This window comes from Haliotis cracherodii, unplaced genomic scaffold (assembly GCF_022045235.1).
Source record: "Haliotis cracherodii isolate W230 unplaced genomic scaffold, xgHalCrac1.p SCAF_2, whole genome shotgun sequence".
NCBI lineage: Eukaryota > Metazoa > Mollusca > Gastropoda > Lepetellida > Haliotidae > Haliotis > Haliotis cracherodii.
This window is the reverse complement of record NW_027266275.1, coordinates 52,326,171-52,349,750: the sequence shown is the minus strand read 5'-3', so window position 1 is coordinate 52,349,750 and position 23,580 is coordinate 52,326,171. Positions and strand designations below refer to the sequence as shown.

Below are 23,580 nucleotides of genomic sequence, written 5' to 3'. Positions count from 1 at the left end.
TCTTTTATCGAACCCCGGACCTTCTGCTCTTCGGGAGAACGCTCTACCACGGACGCGGTCGCTTAGCTCATGTTAAGATACCTATTCATATCAAATAGTGTGTGTGACCATGCTCTGTGATATTTGGATAAAACGAGGACTGCACGGCTTATGCCCTAGGCTTAATTACAGATTTTGTCTGTTTTGATTGACTAACATTTTATCCAATTTTCAGCCCAGGGCTTAAAAACAAAAAGAGACAATGACAAGATAGGAAGAATAAATATCCAAGTTTAATGAACCAATTCTCACAACTGGAGCGAGATAGCAACACTTTAACATAAGACGTTTTTTTTTCTTTTTCAACTTAAGGAAAATGAGTCAAGAAAACGTTCAAAATTGAAATAACAAGAAAAGCAATAACAATCCAATATCGCCATTATGCCTGTCAGCATATGCGTTTCAAATGCCCTACTGAGTATCCAGAATATCACCAACGTTATAGCCGGGGTCCCTAATCCTGTACATGTGGAAACCACTAACAGCACTTACGTGCAAATTGGCAATATAGAAGCGTGGAGATCAATAATTTTTCTACTGAATTTAAGCCCATGGGCTTCATGGAGTTTTATTGTTCCGTTTTTAAGCCAATGAGCTAAATGACGAAGGGGCTTATAAACGTGTAGTTCAGGTAGTATGGCTACAACGTGAGTATAACAAGTAAAGCTGGCGTAAAATCTGTTCTGCTAGCCTTCACAGCATGCTCTGTACGTATCATTCTCTACATGGGCTGAGCACTGGCAGATCCGGGGGTAGGAGTTTGGGTTATTAAGTTATTCTCGCCCCTCTTTGGATGTGACCGTTCGGCCATCGCGTTTATGGGGAACAACTTCCCTCTAAAAAATGACGTCGTCCAATATACGACGTCATCAATTGCGAGCGCATGTTCGAAACTCTCTTCATGGTTTATTCTCCCTGTCGTGTTTTATTGTACGATAAACAACGACCACGAGTCTTTAATTCTTAAATATAAGATAGCTACGCGATAAATCGCAAAGAACAATGAAGAACGCAACGTGGTTATTGTTATATCATACGTCATTTCTGGAGATTGGCATATGCGCTCGCAACTTGTGACGTTTTAAATTGGACGACGTTATTTTTTAGAGGGAAGTGTCTAGTATAAGTTGCTTCCCATAGATGCAGCTGGGCTATGCAGATAAACGCAGTGGCCGAACGATATGACAATAGGTATTAGGAGAAAAGGTACACATAATCAATATGAGGATTGTGAGAATATGCGGGATATACCAAACTTAACCCACCTGTTCGTAACATGGTCGGATTCTATTCAGGTAGTCAGCATTATTAAAAGTTTGGTAAATATTTGTAAAACTTGTACATTTTATCAACATCCTTAAAGAGGCTGTAAAAATGTTGATATCTCATATAAGAAATATACGACTCGTGGTCGTTTATCGTACAATAAAACATTGCAAGGAGAATAAACCACTCGGGTCTGCGCCCCTCATGGTTTCACATTTGTTATGTGTCAATGCAACTTCCATGATTATTTCATCACTGAATTACCATTCATCTACCATGAATACTACCACTACAGGTGATGCAATAAAAAGGAGGTGTGTCTGGTTTAACCAATCAGCGTAGAGCATGTGTTGCTCCGTCAACAAGTCTCGTGTATAGTGCGCTCCTTTAAAACTAGCACAGCGATAACATTATTCTGATTCTGTACACCACCTCGTGTTTCATATCACACAGCCCCAGGTCTGAGTGTCAACCATTATAACTATATTCTGAGGGACATTGTACTGATTCACGAAGGATAGAAGTACTTCAGCAATTACGATATCGCAGTAGTTTGACTTATTTGGAACTACCCATAACCGGAAGTTGTTATTATTGAGAAGATGGCGGACAAGCGAGACACGTCTATCATTTGTATATTTGATGTCGATGGCACTGTCACGATGCCTCGACTTGTAAGTATGAATTGTCACAACATTTCTTGTCATGTATTGACATTATCAACTATGAAACAAAGAATTGTTTTGTTCCTGCTGTCATAGCTAGGTTTATTCGATGATGACAGGTGCCCGTTCAGAGACATGCCGGTCAAACTTCTTACAGAGAATAGGGCTCGGATGTGATGCAATGGTCCTTGTCTCGGCACTGTGTCCGAGTTCAATCTCACTCATTCTTAAAACTGCAAAATTCTCAATATTAACGACATTTTCCTCATGAAGTATTGACACAGATAACTACGCTACGTTAGATGATTTTGGTTGGTAGACATGGTAGAAGAAAGAATTTCTTGTATTAACGTAAAGGGATGTCACGATTCACAAGTGCATTTTGCCAGTTAGATCTGACAATACATTACACATTACATCTACCTATTAGAATAACGCTTTTATAGTCTGTAGAAATATTATGGGGCGGTTGGGTAGCCTAGTGGTTAAAGCATTTGCTCGTCACGCCGAAGGCCCGGGTTCGATTCCCTACATAGGCATTATGTGTGAAGCCCATCTATGGTGTCCCACGCTGTGATATTGTTGGAATATTGCTAAAAGTGGCGTAAAACCAATTCTCACTCACTCTGTAGAAATATATAATTTTCACAGAAACAAGTAACTACATTTGAAATGAAAAGAGTCCCAATGAGATATGGGTGTTTCTGAACCTGTGGAAAATCTAGACTTGCTTCATTTAGAGCTATTGTATTACCATGATATTACAGTAAGGGCTGGGTGGGAGGGAAAATAATATGGTTCAGGGGCTGTAGGAATGACTCACCTACCTATGTATCAATTTCAATTTTCAATCAGAAATATTTACGAAGCATTGCAATGACCATGCAGGCCTTCTACATACCTGTGTTGGCATTACTATACTCCCTATCATGGTACAAAATAGTTAAATGTTATTGATTTAAGCATATATGTTGTTGTCAGAAGACTTGGTTACTTGTTTTGTGCTGAGATGCCTGGATGCCAGTGCATGGTTTGTCAGGCCCTATTTCCAGCACACCATTATATAGCTGGAATATTGCTGTGGTAAATGAGACTTACTCAAATATTTCAAAGTAATGTTCATTGTTTTGTGCAAATTTCACTTTCTGAAGTTGGACAGCTGTTTTCATTACCATGATTGCAAGTACAAGCTAGGATTTACCTGGGCCTATATCTATTGTTTAGTCCAGGGGACAGTCAGAAACCTTTAGTCTTTTATAGAGTGGGACTTCAATGTTAGAGTGAAGAAAATCAACCATTGTTACTCTGAACTCAGGTGTATTTTTTACCAGAATAGACATGATAGAAATGTCAGTTATAACATGAAATTGTAATTAGTTCTATTTGACTCAATCTGCCAAAGTTTTTTATGACACCCAGGAGATGTAAGTGTAAATTGTTTGGACCCATTGACAATTTGTATGTGTATAAGGCTTTCTGTCTGCTTAAGCTAAATGATTATTTCTCTAAATATTGCAGAAAATCACAGAAGAAATGGATGCTTTTATGGAGAATTTGAAATCCAAGGTTGTTGTTGGCCTTGTGGGAGGGTCTGACTTGTCCAAGATAACAGAACAGATGGGGGGCTCTGCTGATGGTGAGTGTGGCATGGTGGCTGTCACAGTCTCAGTGTAATGCCCACATCCAGGTCTCCACACTGTATCAGTGCATAACCTGAATATATCACAAAATCTGTAGTATAGCATGTGTAGATTGAATTTGGGGAATATCAGTTTACTTCCATTGGCAGACAACAAATTGATAAAAGAATTTCTTATTGATTGTAATGAATAAAATATTTGAATGTGCTACCAGAGGTAATAAACAGAGTAATTTGTATACCTGTAGAGGTGCACGTGATCACATGGCAGATGCTGTTTAGATGATGGCGGCAACTGGTACAGTTAGTTGAGGGGAAAGTCCTATTTGATTCCCTCTCATTGCATTAAAACACAAATGTACTCACACTTTTTCTACGGACAGTAATAATCTCATTTGCTCAAAGTTGCACAAAATAAAAAAATTAAGTTATTGGTACAGTCATCGTTAGACAGAATATTTCAGAAATAAAACATAAAAAAAGCAATAACTGGTCGGTGGCCAGTATGGCTGTAATGATTCACCGATACCTACTTAAGTACTCACTATACTTGAATCATCAGTTTGTGAGATCGCGATACGCTATAAATAGAACAAAATAATAGTGTTACCCCCAATATTGGCAGAAGTAGCACAGCGCCACCTGTAAGCATGGCAGAACAGAAAGACAAAGTGGTAGTCGGCGCTAGTGGCCATTACCTGTATCACTTTCAGTCCACCATCACATTTTTATTACTGAAATGTGAATACTTATAATCATGATAATCAACATAGTCATGGGAGTTTGCCACCTTGCAGTTTCTCTTGCCTCCATGTTCTGGTAATGTCACTTTTGAAAATATGGAATGAAATCTTGCATTCTGTGGTCATAATGAAGTTGAGTAATACATCTGCTTGACTGAGTAGGGCTGACCAGAACTTGAATTATATTGTGTCTGCCTAATGATTGAGGAAAGCCCAAACTGACACAGAGCTCAGATATGGTGCTGATATACTACTGATCCTAACCAGCAGATCCTGCTGAGGGGCACCACTTCCACACTGCATGTTGGCGCCAGTAGTGTAACCATGGTAACCACATCTGGGTCATTTAGTGTGTCCTCATGCCCACATTTTCTCACCTTAGACATCACTGATCTGTCAGCTCGGGAGACATGAGCCTTTGTAATTATGTTTATGTGAATGTGTTTCAGTGATCAAGAAGTTTGACTACCTCTTTGCAGAAAATGGTTTAGTTGCCTTTAAGAATGGAGAACAGATTGGGCAAGAGGTAAAGTAATATTATTTTGGGGTTTTCAAGAAAAGATGAACTATTATCTGATAAAATGTTTCAGCCTCTTAAAGGTTTATAAAGAAAATGTTGACATATTCAGGTAACTGTATAATCTTTTATATAACCAAATCAATTATTAATGTGATAATCTCTAAATTTCAGCCTGATTAATTAGCAGAATGTTCAATGTATTGCAGACCTGTTTATATTGTCTTCAGAGATCAGTGAGAATTCAAACTATGTGTGGTAATAAACATGTGGATGTCAATATCAGTGTGTGTCACTGTGTGTCTGATCTTAACTATTCTCTTTCAGAACATTCAAAAAGCAATTGGAGATGAAACGTTGCAGAAACTCATTAACTTCGCTCTGCGATACATGTCCGATCTGGTATTGCCATGTAAGAGGTAAATGATAATGTGTTTTCTTAGCCTTAATTGATACCCTTAGCCTTGACATGATCTGCTTATTGTGGTTTGAATGATCTGCTTAGTCTGAGTTTGAATCTGGTGTTCCCCATATTAACCTTGTTCTGTTGGCATGTACCCTTGCTGATGGGTTTCACGGAAGAGGTTGATGTCCATGATCTGTGACCCTTGAGACCATCTCATTAAAATCATATCTTAGTTCTTGCTATCGCTAAACAAAGATCTGAGGACATCCCATTACGGGCCATGTCAGAACGACCTTTCATCCGACCAATCAGAGCGTCGCTTACCAGATCATGAAAGTGAAAGTCGGAATGTGTTTTCCAATCATGCAACCTCGAAAACGTTAACTCGGGGTATTCCAAATGACAGTTCTGTCCAAATTATCGTCTATCCCTCACTTCCGTGGGATAAACATTTGAACGGAAGAGGCGTTGCACAGTACATGGAAAGCACTGTCATACAATCTCAACCATATATTAGACATTCCGGAATTCCAGAATGTTTGTTTTCAGTTTTCGAAATTTTAATCGAGAACTGTGTCAACATATTATTCAAGCCTAGTCTAAAAGGAAAGTCGACAGGTGGAAACGAGTGCCGTAAAGATAGAGAAAAGCTTTCCTATTGGCTGATGTCGACTTCTTGTTTGTCACTTCAGTGATCGGTCAAATTTCTCTAAAGGTCGTTCTGACGTGACCTGTAGTAGGATGTCCTCAGATCTTTGTTTAGCAGCAGCGAGAACTCAGATCTTATTTGAATGAGATTGCCCTTGAGAGTTGAGACGTTGGCTCCTGGGTTTCACCAAAGTGGTAAAGCCTTTGACCTGCATCACAACAGGCTTTCCTCCCATGCTAAGCTGCCATGTCTTAATATAAATGAAAGACTGTTCAAAGCAGTGTTAAACCAACCTCACCTACTCGCTCATAAGATCACCGTGGGAAATCCAGGGTAGGATTGGTTCGAAGTAACCTATGTTTGTTGTAAGAGGTGGTTGACTGCGGGGATGTGGTTACCTGGGTCTCCTCACAGCCCAATTGGAGGGGACGTGGTCATAATATCAGTCACTGGTTTGATTGGATTATTTACAATTGTTTGGAATATTACTGACAGTGGTAGTAAGAAACAAACACCCCTTCTCAGCTGACTTGCAGAAAAAATTGCAAAAATTGGTGTTAAACCAAAAACTCTCACTCAAAATATTTGAAAAAAGCCTCTTAATAGAAAGCATGTGGCCACTATAACATCTGTCCTGTGAAGATTCCGGGTTAGAATTGGTCCTCAGCAACCCATGCGTGTCGTAAGAGGCAACTAATGGGATCTATTGATGTATGTCATTATCCCAATTGCGTAAAACTATGCCCATGATGTCAGTCACTGGATTGTCTGGCCAAGACTTGATTATTTACAGACAGCAGTCATATGCAACGTTATGCAACAAACAAACAAATAGTCTGTGTCGAAATAAATATGAAATAACTTTCACCGTGAATGTTAATATGTATGTACAGTATGTAGGCAGCATTGCAACACTGAGATTCTTGTTGGGGCCATGATTGTTAGTCTCTTCAGTTTCCCCTATTGATAAGGTGAGCTGGTAGTAGTGTATATGTGTGGTGCAGGGTATTCCATGTAGCTAGTGCAGATTGAGAGCAGTGAGGTAGCCTGCCTAGTGGTTAAATCGTTTTCTCTCCACGTCAAAGGCCCGAGTTTCCATTCCCCAGGTGGGTACTGTGTTTGAAGCCCTTTTCTGGTGTACCCATCGTGATTTTGCTGGAGTATTGTTTAAAGGGATGTAAAACCATACTCACTCACTGGTGCAGGTTGGGTGCTCCCATCTATTACATGGTCAGATTTTAAATATAATTTTGTATTCATGACTCAATTGTCAATGCATCAACTTTTTCTCGTTGCTATATTGCTGAAATATTGCCAAGATGACGTTAAATTTTAACTCACTCACTCACACAGTCAGAATACTTTTAGAATCAGTATGAAACTTGAGCTCACTCTCCCTTGAGTTGTCTCCCTTCAATGCCTGGATCCGCTGATCATAAGATCAAGCCCTACATTTATCTTCATCCTTCACTTGTCTGCACCATATTGTGCTTGTGTATTTCAGCCAAATGATTAATGTCTAAGATCTGCATTGATGTTTTTTTCCTCTCATTCACTCACTGGCACTGTACTCTGTGCCATGAGTGATCACCCAGTATGGTTCTGGTGTCCCCTGCCATGATATTGCTGGAATATTGCTGAAAGTGACGTAAAACCATACTCACTCACTCATCCAGTACTGCCCCATCCACCTGGTGCATAGATCAGTGGTGGATGGTCGACATTTATATATATTTTGACTTGTACCATATGTTCTCGTCTTATTTCCCGTGAATAATTACCTTGCCTTTGCATGTGTTTGTGATGGATGCCACCAATGGGATTTACCTTTCGCGAACACCTAGTATCATCACTATTTGATAGTGATTCATAAACACATGTTCATGTTATAGACCATCTTACAAAAGATTCTGCTTTGCGACGGTATTTCTTAGGAATACGGAAAGAGTTTTGTTACTTATATTTATATAATCCATCAGCTTCAAATTTCATTTAATTACTGCTTCTCTGCTGCGAAGATGTTCATCTCAACCCCCGGCCCTTAATATACCGGTACTCAGCTTAACACAACCTTAGCTATGGCATACATGAAAAAGATGAATGCACAATCATTACGTTGTGTCTTTGATGATTGTAAAGGCATAATGAGATAATTTCTACATACAACTCTTTATGTACTGAATCCTTGGACCTGTGAAAATAAGAGTTAGAATAAGGTTTCAGCAACCCATGCTTGTCATAAGAGGCGACTACCGGTATGCTTGTCGTAAGTGGTGACTAACAGGATCGGGTGGACAGGCTCTGCTGTTCACAAAGGCTTATTCAAATACTGCATCTGTGCCACGTTAAAGTTCATTTTCAAATGGACAAAATGAGGCCTTTAAACCCCTGGGGAATCGTGTTAGAACAGGTTTCGAGTAGTCTATGCTGGTTAGGCTCCCTGATATGGTTATTGTCATCATATCCCAATTGCGTCAATCGATGCTCATGATATCAATCACTGGATTGTCTGGTCCAGACTTAATTATTTACAGACTGCCGTCATATAGGTGGAATAATGCTAAGTGTGGCAGGAAACAACAATTTAAAAAACCTGAATCTTTGTATGGATTAGATGAGAACGGATACTGGTAGGGTGTAGATGACCGTCGTCAAGGTGACCGCTGCTGTGAGTGGTGGAGGGAGATATATGGAGCGTTTACCTATGGCAGCAGCTGTCCTGCTGGATGTGTACAGCACAGAATTAGTGATCTTTTTAGTCATGGTCTACAATGAGGCAGATGTTTTGTCTAAATGTGTTTAGCTGATAGTTTATCGGTTATTCCAGACCAGCAAGGCCACACTGTTTTGTTTGATGGATTTATGGATTCCAACTCCCAAGTTAGTTTTGTAGGTCACAGTATAAACAATCAGTTATGTAAGAATTTATTGATGCTGATTTTGCTTGGTAAAAGATGTTACAACTGTTTGATTGTAGGGCTATGCTGTCTACTATCAATATGATCCGTACAGGCATACACATCTGGCAGGGAAATGGTGTTTGGTTGTGCAGATCATTATAAAAAACATTTAATTGCTAACTATTTCATTTGTTTCATTAATCATAAAAATTAACAAAGGCAATAAAAGAAATAAGAATTGTAAATCATATATATGTATATTCTTTATTTTTATCTTTCCATAATACACAAAAAAAATTCTCCTATGTCAAGTGTATAGTAGAAGAGAATGACATATCTCATTTCCCTATCAAAAGTTGAGTAGTGTGGTTATTCTGTCATATCGTTGACATGATTGATGCTCGTTATCCCCCGCAGCGTGTTTTGTGGGGGGTATTAAAATGGACACCATCCATCTGTCCATCCGTCTGTGATAGATGTTGATTCAGGAGCAGATCTTGAACAACATACTTTGTTTTCACCAAACTTGGCACATAGATAGGTCTAGTGGTGAACTGATGCTTTATTATTGTTTGTGATTTTTCAACAAATAAGTTTTCGAGTTTCCATTGAAACAAGTTCCATATATTTATTCACGACATGTATTTACTATTGTGGGGGATATTGACTCTGTCCTTTTTTTAAATTGATGATGATTTCATCATTATTATTATAATTATGTTAAACAGTTGAAAGAAGTCTGCTTCTCATCTGTAGGAGATCTATGTACATAGGATATACTAATATTGTCCCTCACAGAAACAATGATGTTACTTTTGACTGCAGTGACATCCTTACATACCGTATATCGCCGCCTATTAAGCGACCCCACGTATAAGGTACCCCTCTGTACAACCCTTCAAAATTGATGCTAATTTATATACCCCGTCCATAAAGCGAATCAGAATGAAGCACATCACCAGCACATACACAATCCAATAAAAACGTGTTTGTCTTCCACAGAAAAAAATAACATCATATACCTTCAGCAAATTCAGGGAAACTAACAGATCATAACAAATTAGACTTGGTCAATACAAATTGAAAATTTGAGATAAAACATCACTAGACATGATATTTACCAATTAAATTGTATTTCCTGTTCTACTTGGCATTTTGTTATATGCAGACATTAAGATTTTTGTGTGCATTGTCTCGTAAACTAAGCGGGAAGCAGCCATCAGCTGTTCACACATTATGACAGTGCACAGACCTACATAACCAGGTTAACTCAAGTTAGTTAAATCAGGACCTGAGTGTATCAAGAACAATGAATACTGGATACATAGAGAATCTCACTCGAGTGTCTTTTGATATCAAATATATCAACAAGAGTTGATAGAGTGGAAAAACCGTCAGGCATGGTAACCAATGACGTCACAATAGTCTGCAAAGCATTGTGATGCTGCAGCAATATCTACAATGATCTCACCCAAGCCATATCTCCTGTGGGAGACAGTTTTGGATGATAAATATTCTACTGTCACTTAAGTAATAAGGATGCACATCCTACTGTGACTGTCCTACCTTGCTGTGACAGATATGACTTGTACTTTCAGAGGAACATTTGTGGAGTTCCGCAGTAGCATGATCAACCTGTGTCCGGTGGGCAGGAGCTGTTCTCAGGCGGAACGCCAACAGTTTGCGGAGTTCGACAAGGTGAGTAACCCAGCTCACAGACTGTAGGGATCCTACATTAATCGAGGGGACATATGGGGCATTTTGACCATTGCAGTTGAACACTGCCAGGTATTACCTGGTCCATCTGTTATCGAGTCCAGTCCAAATTCATGTGTGTAAAGGACGTAATATTTTGTGTGCCTTGACTCCTTTGTGTCTTGCAAATGTCATGTGTTGCATCAGTTATTGGGATAAAGATGAGATATTTAAAGAATCATGAGCTATGAGAATTGCTGGATTTTGTTGAGAGTGGTTTAATTCTTAAATTACTGTGCTTTGATGAAGGACTTGGTATATTTATTCAAACTACTAGTTGTTTGTTTTTTGTTTATCATCAGATTAATTGCAAGTAATTCATTATGTTTGAGATAATGGTCTCAGATGGACATCTTGGACCTGTCAACCAAGGCGCAACAGTTCACTGTGCAGAGTTGTGTCCTTTAGGCATACCAGAAATATGAGTGTGTTTGAATCAGTTCCAATCGATCATGGTTATTAAAGCTGACATGCCGTGATGTATAGGAAATACTTACAAGGTGGTCGGTAACAAACAAACTAACTCACTCACCCCATTCTTTATACTACCATTTGTAAACCCAATACTTTGCTTCGACAGCAAAACAATGTCCGGCAGAAGTTTGTGGACGCTCTGCGTGAAGAGTTCAAGGACGCAGGCCTGGTGTTTGCGATCGGTGGCCAGATTAGCATTGATGTGTTTCCGCAGGGCTGGGACAAGAGGTTCTGTCTGCAGTTTCTGGAGAAGGATAACTTTAAAGAAATACACTTCTTCGGGGACAAGACAATGAAGGTACATATGTAATCAGACAGGTTTATCTTCTTTCAGTGTAATATAACAGAGACATTACATTCTAACAGCCCATAGGATTCCGAGTTAGAATAGGTCCCCAGCAACCTTTGATTCTTCACGGAAACTTCACGGATCAGTGGTCAAGCTCGGTGACTTGGCTTTTGTGTGTCATCGTAACCAAATGGTGTGGATGGCTGTTCACAATATCAATCTCTGGATTGTCTGGTCCAGATTTGACTATTTACATGCCTCCATCATTTGGCTGATATATTGCTGAGTGTGACTTTAAACAGAAAGCCAAGAGGGCTACTCTCTGATGATAATGATGGTAGAAGAGTGAAGTTATTCTTACTGTCTTGCCGACTAACAAGATGTGAGTAACACACATGAGGAATACATAGCGTACAGCCAGAGTGTTCTGTATATCATACTCCGGGTCGTCTGTTTAAGGCAAGGTCCTAAACAACTTTCATTGTATTGATGTATTTCAACTCAAGGATTTCTTTAAAAAATGTGGAGCCTTTAGGCTCTTATCATTTTGACCAAGACAATCAATGAAACAAGAAATGTATTTGGTCTGATCATGTGAGGTTTCTGAATGTACACAGTAGAGGTGTAAACAGTTTCATGTAAGGGAGCTCACTCTGTTCATCACAAATTAAGAGTGAATGAGAGTGGTGTATTATTCTTCATAAACATTCAAAACAGGAATTTCATCTTCTTTCACCATACGTTCTTGTTCAACAGCAGCCAGGTTGTGCCGTCATTTGTTTCTACCAAGTTGCACAGATATATTTATCTTGTGATTGTTTTTTATGTAAAAAATATCATGACTTTTGTTTTGTATTTTCAAGGGAGGTAATGACCATGAAATCTTCGCAGACTCGAGAACAATCGGCCATACCGTCACAAGCCCTGAAGACACGAGGAAGCAAGTCACAGAACTTATATATAAGTGATGTATAGGTAATATGTCTATCATGTCTCATGACGTCATGTAAATAATGTCATGTCATGTAGAAGTCCGGTGGGATGAGGACATAGCTTTAGCACTGGGTTTGAAGTTTACATGTGGGGAATGCACCTAGATGGTAAAAGGTCTAATTAATAATATGTTAACACCCTCAAAGTTAAGTTGTCATATATTGTCAAAGTCCAATTTGAAGGAAGTTGACACATGTGATCATACGGCATCATGTGACAAAATGTTTCCACTATGTGAATATGTATGGATGTTTTTTGTTGAAATATTTAATGCTAAATAGCCCCCAAGCTATGGAACTCTTTTAAGAAAAAAAATCAAGAGTGCTACAAAGTCATTCACTATAACTGATAAGAAATTATTTGTCTGTCGGTTAACTCGTGGTATTATATATATTATATATATTATATATATTATATACATATTGATATATCTAAGATAAAGACTGTTTGAAGTACAAAAAACAGAAGTAACTGTCAAAACCAAAGTTCCATCTAACGAACATCAGTGAAGTGTGTTATTGACAGATTGATGTGAATTGTTTCAAAAATTATTCACCAAATGTTATGAAAGGTCTGTGTAGATGCCTGCAATTGATCCACAGCAAGATCAGTGCATGTCTTGTACGGGGTGGAGTTTCGTCCTCATCACTGTTGAAACATATTTGTCCTTGTTATATTTTGTTATGTTGTCTGTACAGACATGCCATGTGGGAAATAAACTGGTTGTTTTATAAACCTTTTTCAGTCATTTCCATTGAGAAAATTACCAAACTTGATTCTGTTGGTTTAAGAAATAAATCTGCTGAGAAGTGGCCAGATTTAGTTGCCATATGCAGCTGGGAACTGGTCTCTTGTTAGTATATGTTGGTGGCCATATGCAGCTGGGAACTGGTCTCTTGTTGGTATATGTTGGTGGACTTGGTGGCCATATGCAGCTGGGAACTGGTCTCTTGTTGGTATATGTTGGTGGACGTGGTGGCCATATGCAGCTGGGAACTGGTCTCTTGTTGGTATATGTTGGTGGACTTGGTGGCCATATGCAGCTGGGAACTGGTCTCTTGTTGGGGGACTTGGTTGCCATATGCAGCTGGGAACTGGTCTCTTGTTGGTATATGTTGGTGGACTTGGTGGCCATATGCAGCTGGGAACTGGTCTCTTGTTGGTGGACTTGGTGGCCATATGCAGCTGGGAACTGGTCTCTTGTTGGTGGACTTGGTGGCCATATGCAGCTGGGAACTGGTCTCTTGTTGGTATATGTTGGTGGACTTGGTGGCCATATGCAGCTGGGAACTGGTCTCTTGTTGGTATATGTTGGTGGACTTGGTGGCCATATGCAGCTGGGAACTGGTCTCTTGTTGGGGGACTTGGATGCCATATGCAGCTGGGAACTGGTCTCTTGTTGGTGGACTTGGTGGCCATATGCAGCTGGGAACTGGTCTCTTGTTGGGGGACTTGGATGCCATATGCAGCTGGGAACTGGTCTCTTGTTGGTGGACTTGGTGGCCAATTCCAGCAATATCAAGCTGGAAGAACCCAGAAATGGGCATATACCCATTTGGGAGAATGGAACATGAGCCTTTTGTCTTGTGCACGATTGCTGTTACCACTGAGCATGACTTCATGACAATGCATAATTATAATTTAATCTCTCCAGGAATCCCCAAAAAACCTAATCAAGCTGATAAAGCAAAATGAAACCAATGAGAATGGGAAGAAAGAATTTATTGCACCTAGAGTCTACACCAGTAAGAGAAAGTGTAGCCTGTCTAACGGAGTGTATATACAGATCATTACACAGCAACATAAAATGTACTAACTAGCATTTAACAGGTGAGAATTGAACAGTCACAGTCACCAATGACTTCACCAATATGGTGTTAATGACCCATTTTTAGGTAGCCATATTTCAGAGCAAAGTGTGAACACTCACTCTTCATCTACAAGAATGAATTCAACATCAAATTCAGAAGAATGAGCAAAGATTCTGTAGATAAATAGATTTATTATAATAGGAATTTCTGAAAGTACATGGAGTTATATTTTACAGCAACAAAACAGCACTTTTAGATATACAAATAATCTACCATAAATACTGAAACACTTTGAAAATGCATATTCAACTTTTTGTAATGTTTGGCGAAATGGCCACTAACAGCAAATTAAGTTGTTCTGGGTATCTTTTCTGATTTTTTAGTTAAAAGTTGATTATGTGTTTCCATTGTGTGTCAGTTTACATGAATCTGTTTAGCCATTCCCCACCCATCATTTAATTGATCAATACTGACTGAATATGTGGGCTTCTGTTAACAGTATAAGATAACAAATTATCTTAACTGCACTTCTCAGCAAACCAAAGACTTCACAAACACAAATGTTTTAACTGGTTCTTCTTTCCCACACGCCAAGAGTGATGAAATTGTATACTGTAAACTATACTGAACATGCTCAAAGGTAAGTCAATGATAGCATAAATTCACTGATAGACTGAAAAAAACCACTATAATTATGATTATATTTTCACCATATTGATCAATCTTCTGTCTATACAACAAACAACAGACCACTGGTTAAGACGGACCAGGGTAGCTCATGCTATTAGGTAAAAAGATTTTGTTTAAATTCTTACCTTTCAAACAACTTTACCCTTCTACATCTGTAACAGGGATTGGAAACAAACCGGTGGGTTTACAATAACATGATCAGAACGGTCACAGTTGCCTTGAGCATGTGAAATACACAGTATTTTATTACATCTGAAAACCTAGGCAGAATGTATGCACAAAGCCCTACACCAAGGGGAACAAGAATGGCTTCGCAACTGTTTTGTCTTCAAAATGAGATCTTTTACTCTGATATGGTACCTCTCTACGTCAAGATCTGATAACACCTCCATAATAGGTTGCATCAGGTGAATGTCAGTACTAGCAAGCCAAGCATTCACCAGTATATGTGATTTCTATGCCTCAAAAACGAACAAAACTAGCAAAAATTCAAAAAATAATTAAGGTTTGCTTTTTTATGTTCGGGATATTTGTACACCATCATTTCACCATGGCATGAACACCCAAAAGGGGAAAAAATTCTGTGTGTTTTTGTTATGGAAAGGCAGTGGTAAAGAAATTAAGCTGCCATCTGATTGGCTCAAGAACCAATGCATCTGTCAAAGTGCTCAGTCACCGTTCACTTCGGGTTAACCTGAAACAACCTCTCGAGATTCTGTCAGATATTCACACAGAGATGTATCGTTTTAAAGTAAAAGATCTGATTTTAAGGAGATTGGTGTCTGTGTGGACGATCATTACTCTGCCTCGGACAGGACAGAAAGTATATTTCTTCAGTGAACAACAGAACACACGGCATGTCACCAAGGACTAAAACAGTAAATGCAACGATACACGAAACACTGGGGGGTAGAGCACTTTACCAAGCTCACTTTTGCAGATTTCAATTAATGCCACATGGAGGATTGAACTCACATTGAAAGCTTGAAGCTAAGCTTTGCTGACGAGTTAATCTAATTAGCCAACACCCTACCACTGGACCATGGGCACTATCACAATAATTAGTTCTTGTTTATCGCGTCATGAGCACCTGATTGTTTCCAGCGCAGTAACCATTTTCAAAGCGAAACTCAACTTGATAAAACTTGTAAAGAGTTTCCTCACATTACATTGGATCACTTCATTAAAAGAGATAGCTAACCCATACCCTACCTCACTAACCCTTGGGATCATTAAGGGGTGTTTGATTGGCAAGTTGTGCCCAACCCTAAGGATCGTGAAGCAATGTCTGATCGGAAAGGGGTACCTAACCCTAATGATCGTAAAGAATAAGGTGAGTGAGAGAGTGAGTCGGGTTTAACGACACTTTTAACAGTATTCCAGTTATATTACGGCGTGTCAGCTTAATGTGGGAGGAAAGCCTGAAGTGATGCAGGAATTGGACGTTTACCACTTCGGTGAAATCCACGAGCACGGGTCTGGTGCTGACAAACCTAGAAACATAATTGGGGCGAACTGATGACTGGGCCACACGTACCCCCAATAGAGTTGGGAGTAACCTACCTTACCTCTGCACAACTAACTCTAAGGATTGAAGAGGCACTGTGATCTGAGATGTGAGAGCCACAGTCGGCAACCTGAGTCTATCAGCGCTATAGTATCCTTCGCCCAGTAAACAGTAAAATGTTACCAAACTTTGCTTCAAAAGTATCTAATAACTCAATAACCAAATGGTACAGATGTCAGGAATTTACAGACATAAACATGCAGTAGCCCATTATTATTACCAAAGACTGGAAAAGGGAGAACAGACCAAATAAGCGTATCGCACAATAAACTGCATTGAGTAAGTGAAAAAAAATAACACAAGATTTAGTTTTGTGTGATTTACTAAGCTAGGAAAGCTATTGGGCTACATTCCACCAGCCCTCTGAGAATAGTGTTCATCTCTAACTCTAAAGAAAAAAAAAAAATGTAAGAGACATGGTGTTTTCTGACATGGAATAATGCACTGGGGTGAAAAACCAACAGTCGATTCAAATTACGCTATTTACAGAATAACTACCAAACACAATCATCATACATTACATGCAGTATAAATCTCCAACCATGTACAATGAAGTTGTAGTCTGAGAATTACCCTAACTGCTGCCATTGAGTGACTACAAGATAAGATTGTAAGACTGTCTTGGTTAGAATGCTAAATGCATCCATGGCTGTGTTGATCACAGACAAAGGTTGACAACACAACTAAGTGCCTGTTACCATGGTTACATACAGACTGTCATCATAGGGGGAATTTCTTAATTACTTGGTTCACAGATCTGAAGACACAAAATTCCACAAATCAGAATTTTTAGGACTGTCAATATTTCTTCCCGACAAATTGGTTAACTAATTTAGGTCTTGAAATGATTTCACTGTAGGTCGAAACAGGAAACGAGGTAACAATTTCACTTGACAACCTTTTTCATTTTCAATTTATTTCAACTGACCAATTCTTTTCATCCTTTACTTTAACAAAGACTGACTACTACAAAGAGTATTAGAGATCGAATATGGTATATGACACTTTTAACAATAAACTATGTTTATAACGAACATGCTTATAACGCAATAACGGATATATCGAACTCACTTTGTGATCCCGTGTGTACTCTGTCAATGACAATGTTTACATTTATAAAGAACTGTTAATCTCGGAGCTGCTCACGTGTCACCAATCAGCCTATCAAAATTCCTGAGGCCATGCACGGCTGTTCAAAGCGGCAATACACAATTGAAGGCAAGTGATTAACTGGATTAAGTACTGACACCTTGTCCTTAATTCACACCCTCAATTAACAATAGTAACACAGTGCTTAGCCTAAAGCCTTTGAAGTGGATATATTTCGTATGTAAAATGCAATGACTACAGTGCACACTTTCGTTATCTATCAAGTAATGGGATGTGGTCACGTGCCTTGATTGAAGATGTCTGACAGTCAAAATGCTTATAACCAACTGAGGTCATAACAAACTAAAATAAGTGGTCCCTTTGAGTTCGTTATAACCGTAGTTTACTGTACTACAACATTATCATGGCACCAAGAATGGCTTCAACGTTGTATCAGGGGATTAATTCGGTCAGTGTCTATGATCAAAATATACAACCAACCTGTCAGTCTGCGTTTATGGTCAAAGTGTGAGATTAATTTCTTTCCACATGTTCCAGTGTCAAAAAATCCCTGTATGGTCACATGCTTTTGATCATGTGTGAAGTTTAACACGAGACTAAACCTGTCAAAAACTACAAATAACAAAAAGAGCATTCAGGTAATTCTCAAAGATTATGTATGTGTATAAAGGTACAAATAAAGGCTCACAGTTGATGTTGAAATGTCACAGATACTGAAGAACATGAGCGACAATACTGAACGACATGGTAGGAAGTAGGTATTTTCTTACATTATAGGAAATGTGTGATCCGTTAGCAATGTCAAAGGACCCTGGCCTAGCTACAGGTCAAGCAGTTTGGCATCTTGGATTCAAATCAGATTTCTTTCAACTGATACCCTTTGAAGTTTTTCATAATCCCAAGTCAAAATAAGATGAAACATTGCAATGTTCAGGTAAACTTAACTATAGCTGTAGGTCACATGTTTTTTCTGCCATCTTGGATCATAGATATTTACTGTGCAGGTTATAATGTCCATATCATGAAGTAAAACAGCATTGGAGTTTAAGGTCAATGACTGGACAATAGGCATGGTGACATTGGAAGCGACATTGTCATGAGCTAGAGCCATAGGGCTTACCAATTGCACTGCACACAGAAATACACCAGACAAATATCAACTGTCCAAAAGGAATGGAGACTATTGTCCATGTTGAAAAACAAACAATTAACCTTTAACTGATGTACAGAGAATCAACAGGTCATCACGACGCAGTGTTCTTCAGTCAGAACCGTCATGGATTTCATGGAGAAACATATAATACAAGCACGGAAACAGCTTCTTGGAAAAGCAGGTGCACTTAACATATACAATAATGAATGGAAATAATTCAGGAAACAGTTTATTAGCCAATAAACTAGTCCATTAATTGTTATTTTTGTTAAAATGTGTCACTAAAGGAATTAGTTATATGTTTTTTATACATCAACATGATTGCTATGGGTCAAAACGGGTGTGCGGACACAATCTCGATCCATGTATGTTAATCACACTTTTTCCTGCTGATAACATCACTTTGACCTGTGGGATTGATATAACTGTAATGATTCATCGAAGTAAAGGTACATCCCAATACTACTGTAACTTATAAAAAAGTATGAGTTGTGGGGTAATATCATTACACGTCCAAATACACAAGGAGGGCATGTTACAGGGTAGGAAAATTCAATACTACTACTTTTGCATTGGATACCTCTTGCCGAGGCACTAAATATGTCTTGGTTGTGTTTAAAGTCATGGGGTCCTTGACATAACCCTAATGTTAAACTGTTTGAAGGTCCATAGATTCAAATAATAAATCCCATTAAGACCTCATCGACCTCAAGACCTCACTTTCAAACACTGAAGTGATGGAAATTAACCGGAAAGTCTGAATTGTGGTAACACATAGGGACGCCCCTTAACAGTCTGAACTTCTACCAGCCCTCAGGACACCTTTAACATTAGACTGCCTCGGACTAGCGGGCAAATGCCAAATACTATCCCTGTAGTTATGATGGTGGTGAATCCTGATTCCCAAGGTCTTGAGTTACCTGTATCGTGCAATGTATCAACATACAGGCTGCTGAGTGCCAAGTGTATCGTCTCATTCATAGGAATGGAGGATCAACTAAATGGAGCCCTGGTTCTATCTGGTTCCATCCCAATCAACATAATTTATAAACAAAAATACTTCTTGTGTCCAAATGCCCATTATCTTCTTATAATCAATTACATTCATATTTTCTTTCTTCGGAAAATATATCCATAGATTCAAATGTTAATGCATAAGATACATTCAGGTCAATAATCTGACTGTTCTTACTGAAAGATGTATTTATCATTTGAAACAAAATTGAAATATGAATACATTGGTCAATTTTCAGTGCAACAAATTTCTAATAATGTCATCATCCTTTAGCATTCTTCTCTGGCATATACCATACAATAATATCAGTTGTTAACTGTGAATCAGTTTCTAGGAAAGTAAGTTTCCTTCTCATTTCTTTGGTTACTGTGGTATGTCTCTCAGACAACACAGGCAACTGCAACACATACAGACTGACAAGCCAGCAATGTGCAGACGCTTACTGAGGAGGCGAGTCCCATTTTTCATGAGAGACTCCTGGTTTGAGGTGAGTGATCTTCACATGCACGGCTTGAATCTTCTCATTCCGGGGAGGAATTAGAACGGTCTTGTAGGTCACCTCATCACCCTCTTTTGGAACGTATTCACCATCAATGCTGAAACAGACAATGTAGGCAATGTGAATCTGAGTGAGTGCACTCAGCATTATTCAAGTCATTTGCCATTCCATCATGACATTTTAGAATCCTTCTTTCAAATCCATGAAAGAAAATTATTTGGAAGCTCATGTTTCACAACCTGCTCATTAGGCAAATTTCAAATACTGATCTTATTTCATGTGTTTGGTTCCCACATAATTCACAGCAAGTGTGGCAACAGATTTCAGGTGGAGAATTTGGTGATCAAATAATTAGAGAGTATATTGTAAATTCAGTAACATCACCACGGCTTGACTGTTGTTGTTCTATCACATACTGGACGTCATTTCTACCATGTCACAATGCTTTGACTTCAAATCTGCAGAGCATATGACGTCACAATAGTGGTGAATACTTTTTAACACATTACAAATGTCACTTCAATTTTTCTAGGGATGTCAGTTTTAATCATGCTTACAGCACATCTGCAAATATCATTGTACTATGTGTCATTAAAATTGTTTCATTATTATGGTGATAATTATTGTTTGGGTACATCAAGCAAAGATATATACCGGAATGTAGATTAGAACTTGTCTTCACCAATCCTTGAATTTGCCCTTTAAACCTACTGAAAATATTAGGTTCAACCCCTGCCACATCACTAATCATTAACCATAGAGTTCATGTTTTTTTGTAACTGTCACATCTAACAATGTACATGCAGAAATAGCTGACTATTGAACAAGCACATACAAAACTAGACAGTATGATAAAAACATGATCATTGTTGACACATTACAGACACAATCTAGACTTTCATCATATTGTTGCATCATATTACCATGATTACCAACTTTATGTTGATAACTGAAATTGAGACTGCAACCACGGTACAGAATGGCATCCATTCTGATTGAAAACAATCAGGGATAAAATGTTACATACTCTGATATGTGTACAAATAAGGTGTCCGATCCATCCTGGGGCTGAATAAACCCATGGCCTATCTGTCGACAAAAATTCTTCACCGTTCCATGAAATAATGGCCCTTTCTCTGCCCGCTCAGAACTGAAACATAAAATATATCGAGACGTAAAAACCATGAACAGCTCTACAATTAAAAGTCCTCTATTCTTCATTTCCAGCATAAGTATTTAGCTTCATGAAATACATGGAGCTTCTATCATGTCTAAGCTATAGATTTTCATAACTCCAAGAATGAAACAGCTGCCTGAAGCATACAGATATCATGAAGTAGATTGCCCCCAATCTCATTCAAATCAGATCTCAGTTCTTGCTACCACTAAACAAAGATCTGAGGACATCCCATTACGGGTCACATCAGAGCAACATTTCATCCAACCAATCAGAGCGTCACTTACCAGATCAGAACATGACAGTCGGAATGTGCTTTCTCATCATGCAACCTCAAAAAGGTATTCCAAACGACAGTTACGACCTGTATGTCTTAATCCGTCAAATCATCATCTATCTCTCGCTTTAATCGGATAAACATTTGAACAGAAGAGACTTTGCACAGCTCGTGGGACGTACTGCCATACAATTTCAGCAATGTAGATTAGATATTCAAGCATGTTCTTTTGTTCAGTTTTCGGAAGTTGCCAGTTTGAAACAAGTGCCGTGCCAAGCTGCTTTCTGATTGGTCAATGTTGACTGAATGTTGGTCATTTCATTGGTTGGTCAAAGTTTGTGAAAGGTCGTTCTGACGTGACCTGTAATAGGATGTTCTCAGATCTTTGTTTAGTGGTAGCAAGAACTAAGATCTGATTTTAATGAGATTGGAATGCTCCAGGTCAAAGTGTTTGATCCATCCCCAAGCGTATCATAATTTATTATGTTGGTTGATTGGTTGGTTTGTTGTTTTACGCTGCACTCAGCAATATTCCAGCTATATGACGGCGGTCTGTAAATAATCGAGTGTGGACCAGACAATCCAGTGATTAATGTCATGAGCATCGAACCACGCAATTGGGATCGATGACATGCATCAACCAAGTCAGCGAGTCTGATCACCCGATCCCGTTTGTTGCCCTTTACGACAAGCCTGGTCGCCTTTTACGGCAAGCATGGGTTGCTCAGAAGACCTATTCCCCCCCGGATCTTCACGGGTCAATTTATTATGTATGTACCCTGGACCCATTCACCATAATAAATGATACAGCTTCCTCTTGAGACATGACACAATTCTCATTACACAGCTCTTTCCCAATTACCCGGTAAAGCAAACTGCTATAAATAACACCAGTAAACCCATGGTACACAAATCACCTTATAGCATGCCACCTACAATATGTCTACAGCTCAAGAAACTCTTTTCCCCTATTTTAATACTCAGGAAAATCATGTTTTCCTACTAAAAGAGTATTCATAATAACAGAATGGAGACATTATACACTGAATAATCGAGGATGTGTCTGATCAAGGTAATAGTCTTACTGTGTAAACATAATCTGGTCTGAGCGGCTCATTATAGAGCACTAATCCACCAACAAGGTGACTGATGACACAGAGGCAGCTGCAGCTCAGATTTGTTATTCTCCCTGCCAACAGCTATTCAGAGACCACATATCGGTATATGGTCTCTGAGCTAATTCACTTCATCATGGTAATCACATTGACACATGCAGGAGCTACCGGTAGAGAGATGAACTTGCATGTGTCAGTAGTGTTCCTTAGGAGATAAATAGAGTTACTGGTAAGTTTCTGAAGTTTTCTTTTTGTGTGAAATAAAGGTGAGGTGAAATAGGGTTTAACGTCGCGTCCAAGATTATTGCACGTATATAGCGTCGTGTGTGTGTGTGTGTGTGTGTGTGTGTGTGTGTGTGTGTGTGTGTGTGTGTGTGTGTGTGTGTGTGTGTGTGTGTGTGTGTGTGTGTGTGTGTGTGCTAGTCTGGACTGATGCCGATTTATAGTGCTAGCTCACTGAGATACCATGCCGCAGTTTAACATGAATACCCCACTCATATACAGTATGCTGACTCCGAGCCCACCAGTCCTTGTTTTAGACCCTTAATGCTGAGCGCCAGACAGGGTAACAACAAGTACCATCTTTTAACGTCTTTTGGTATGACGCGGCCGGGGATCGAAACCCGTACCTTCCGCTCTCCGGGCGGACGTTTTAGGGAGGCAGCTGTGTGAAATGAAACAGCTATGAGATATATATGGCATCACTCTGAAATGCTAATGTCAAAAAATCCCCAAACAAAATTAATTACAGTTTAAGCGAAAAGCCTCATTTTTTCTCTTCAATTTGCGACATGATACCTTTCATTTCAAGTATTAATATGCAGTGAATAT

At 39.0% G+C, this 23,580-nt stretch overlaps 2 protein-coding genes across 2 annotated transcripts in view; one reads left to right on the top strand and one right to left on the bottom strand.

Annotated features, from left to right (window-relative positions):
- The first annotated feature begins 1,670 nt into the window (after positions 1-1,670).
- LOC139468213 (phosphomannomutase 2-like) lies at positions 1,671-13,070 on the top strand. The gene is made up of 7 exons (XM_071250034.1): positions 1,671-1,979; positions 3,489-3,606; positions 4,802-4,878; positions 5,197-5,288; positions 10,423-10,522; positions 11,160-11,351; positions 12,206-13,070. Exons 1-7 carry the CDS (start codon positions 1,908-1,910, stop codon positions 12,308-12,310), a joined length of 756 nt encoding a protein of 251 aa, XP_071106135.1. The 5' UTR covers positions 1,671-1,907; the 3' UTR covers positions 12,311-13,070.
- A 972-nt stretch (positions 13,071-14,042) lies between these two features.
- Positions 14,043-23,580, bottom strand: part of LOC139468212 (calcium-regulated heat-stable protein 1-like) — a 39,366-nt gene continuing 29,828 nt past the window's right edge. The window contains exons 3-4 of the mRNA XM_071250033.1: positions 21,208-21,330; positions 14,043-20,277 (exon numbers count right to left, since the gene is read on the bottom strand). Coding sequence (XP_071106134.1) covers positions 20,121-20,277; positions 21,208-21,330 — 280 coding nt within the window. The 3' untranslated portion in view covers positions 14,043-20,120. The remainder of the gene's footprint in view (positions 20,278-21,207; positions 21,331-23,580) is intronic.

Excerpts from the sequence above, each read along its gene's own strand:
- LOC139468213 (XM_071250034.1), top strand. The coding sequence starts at position 1,908 with ATGGCGGACAAGCGAGACACGTCTATCATTTGTATATTTGATGTCGAT. Across the intron at positions 1,980-3,488 it reads CTGTCACGATGCCTCGACTT|AAAATCACAGAAGAAATGGA; the intron begins GTAAGTATGAAT and ends TAAATATTGCAG. Across the intron at positions 10,523-11,159 it reads AGTTTGCGGAGTTCGACAAG|CAAAACAATGTCCGGCAGAA; the intron begins GTGAGTAACCCA and ends TTGCTTCGACAG.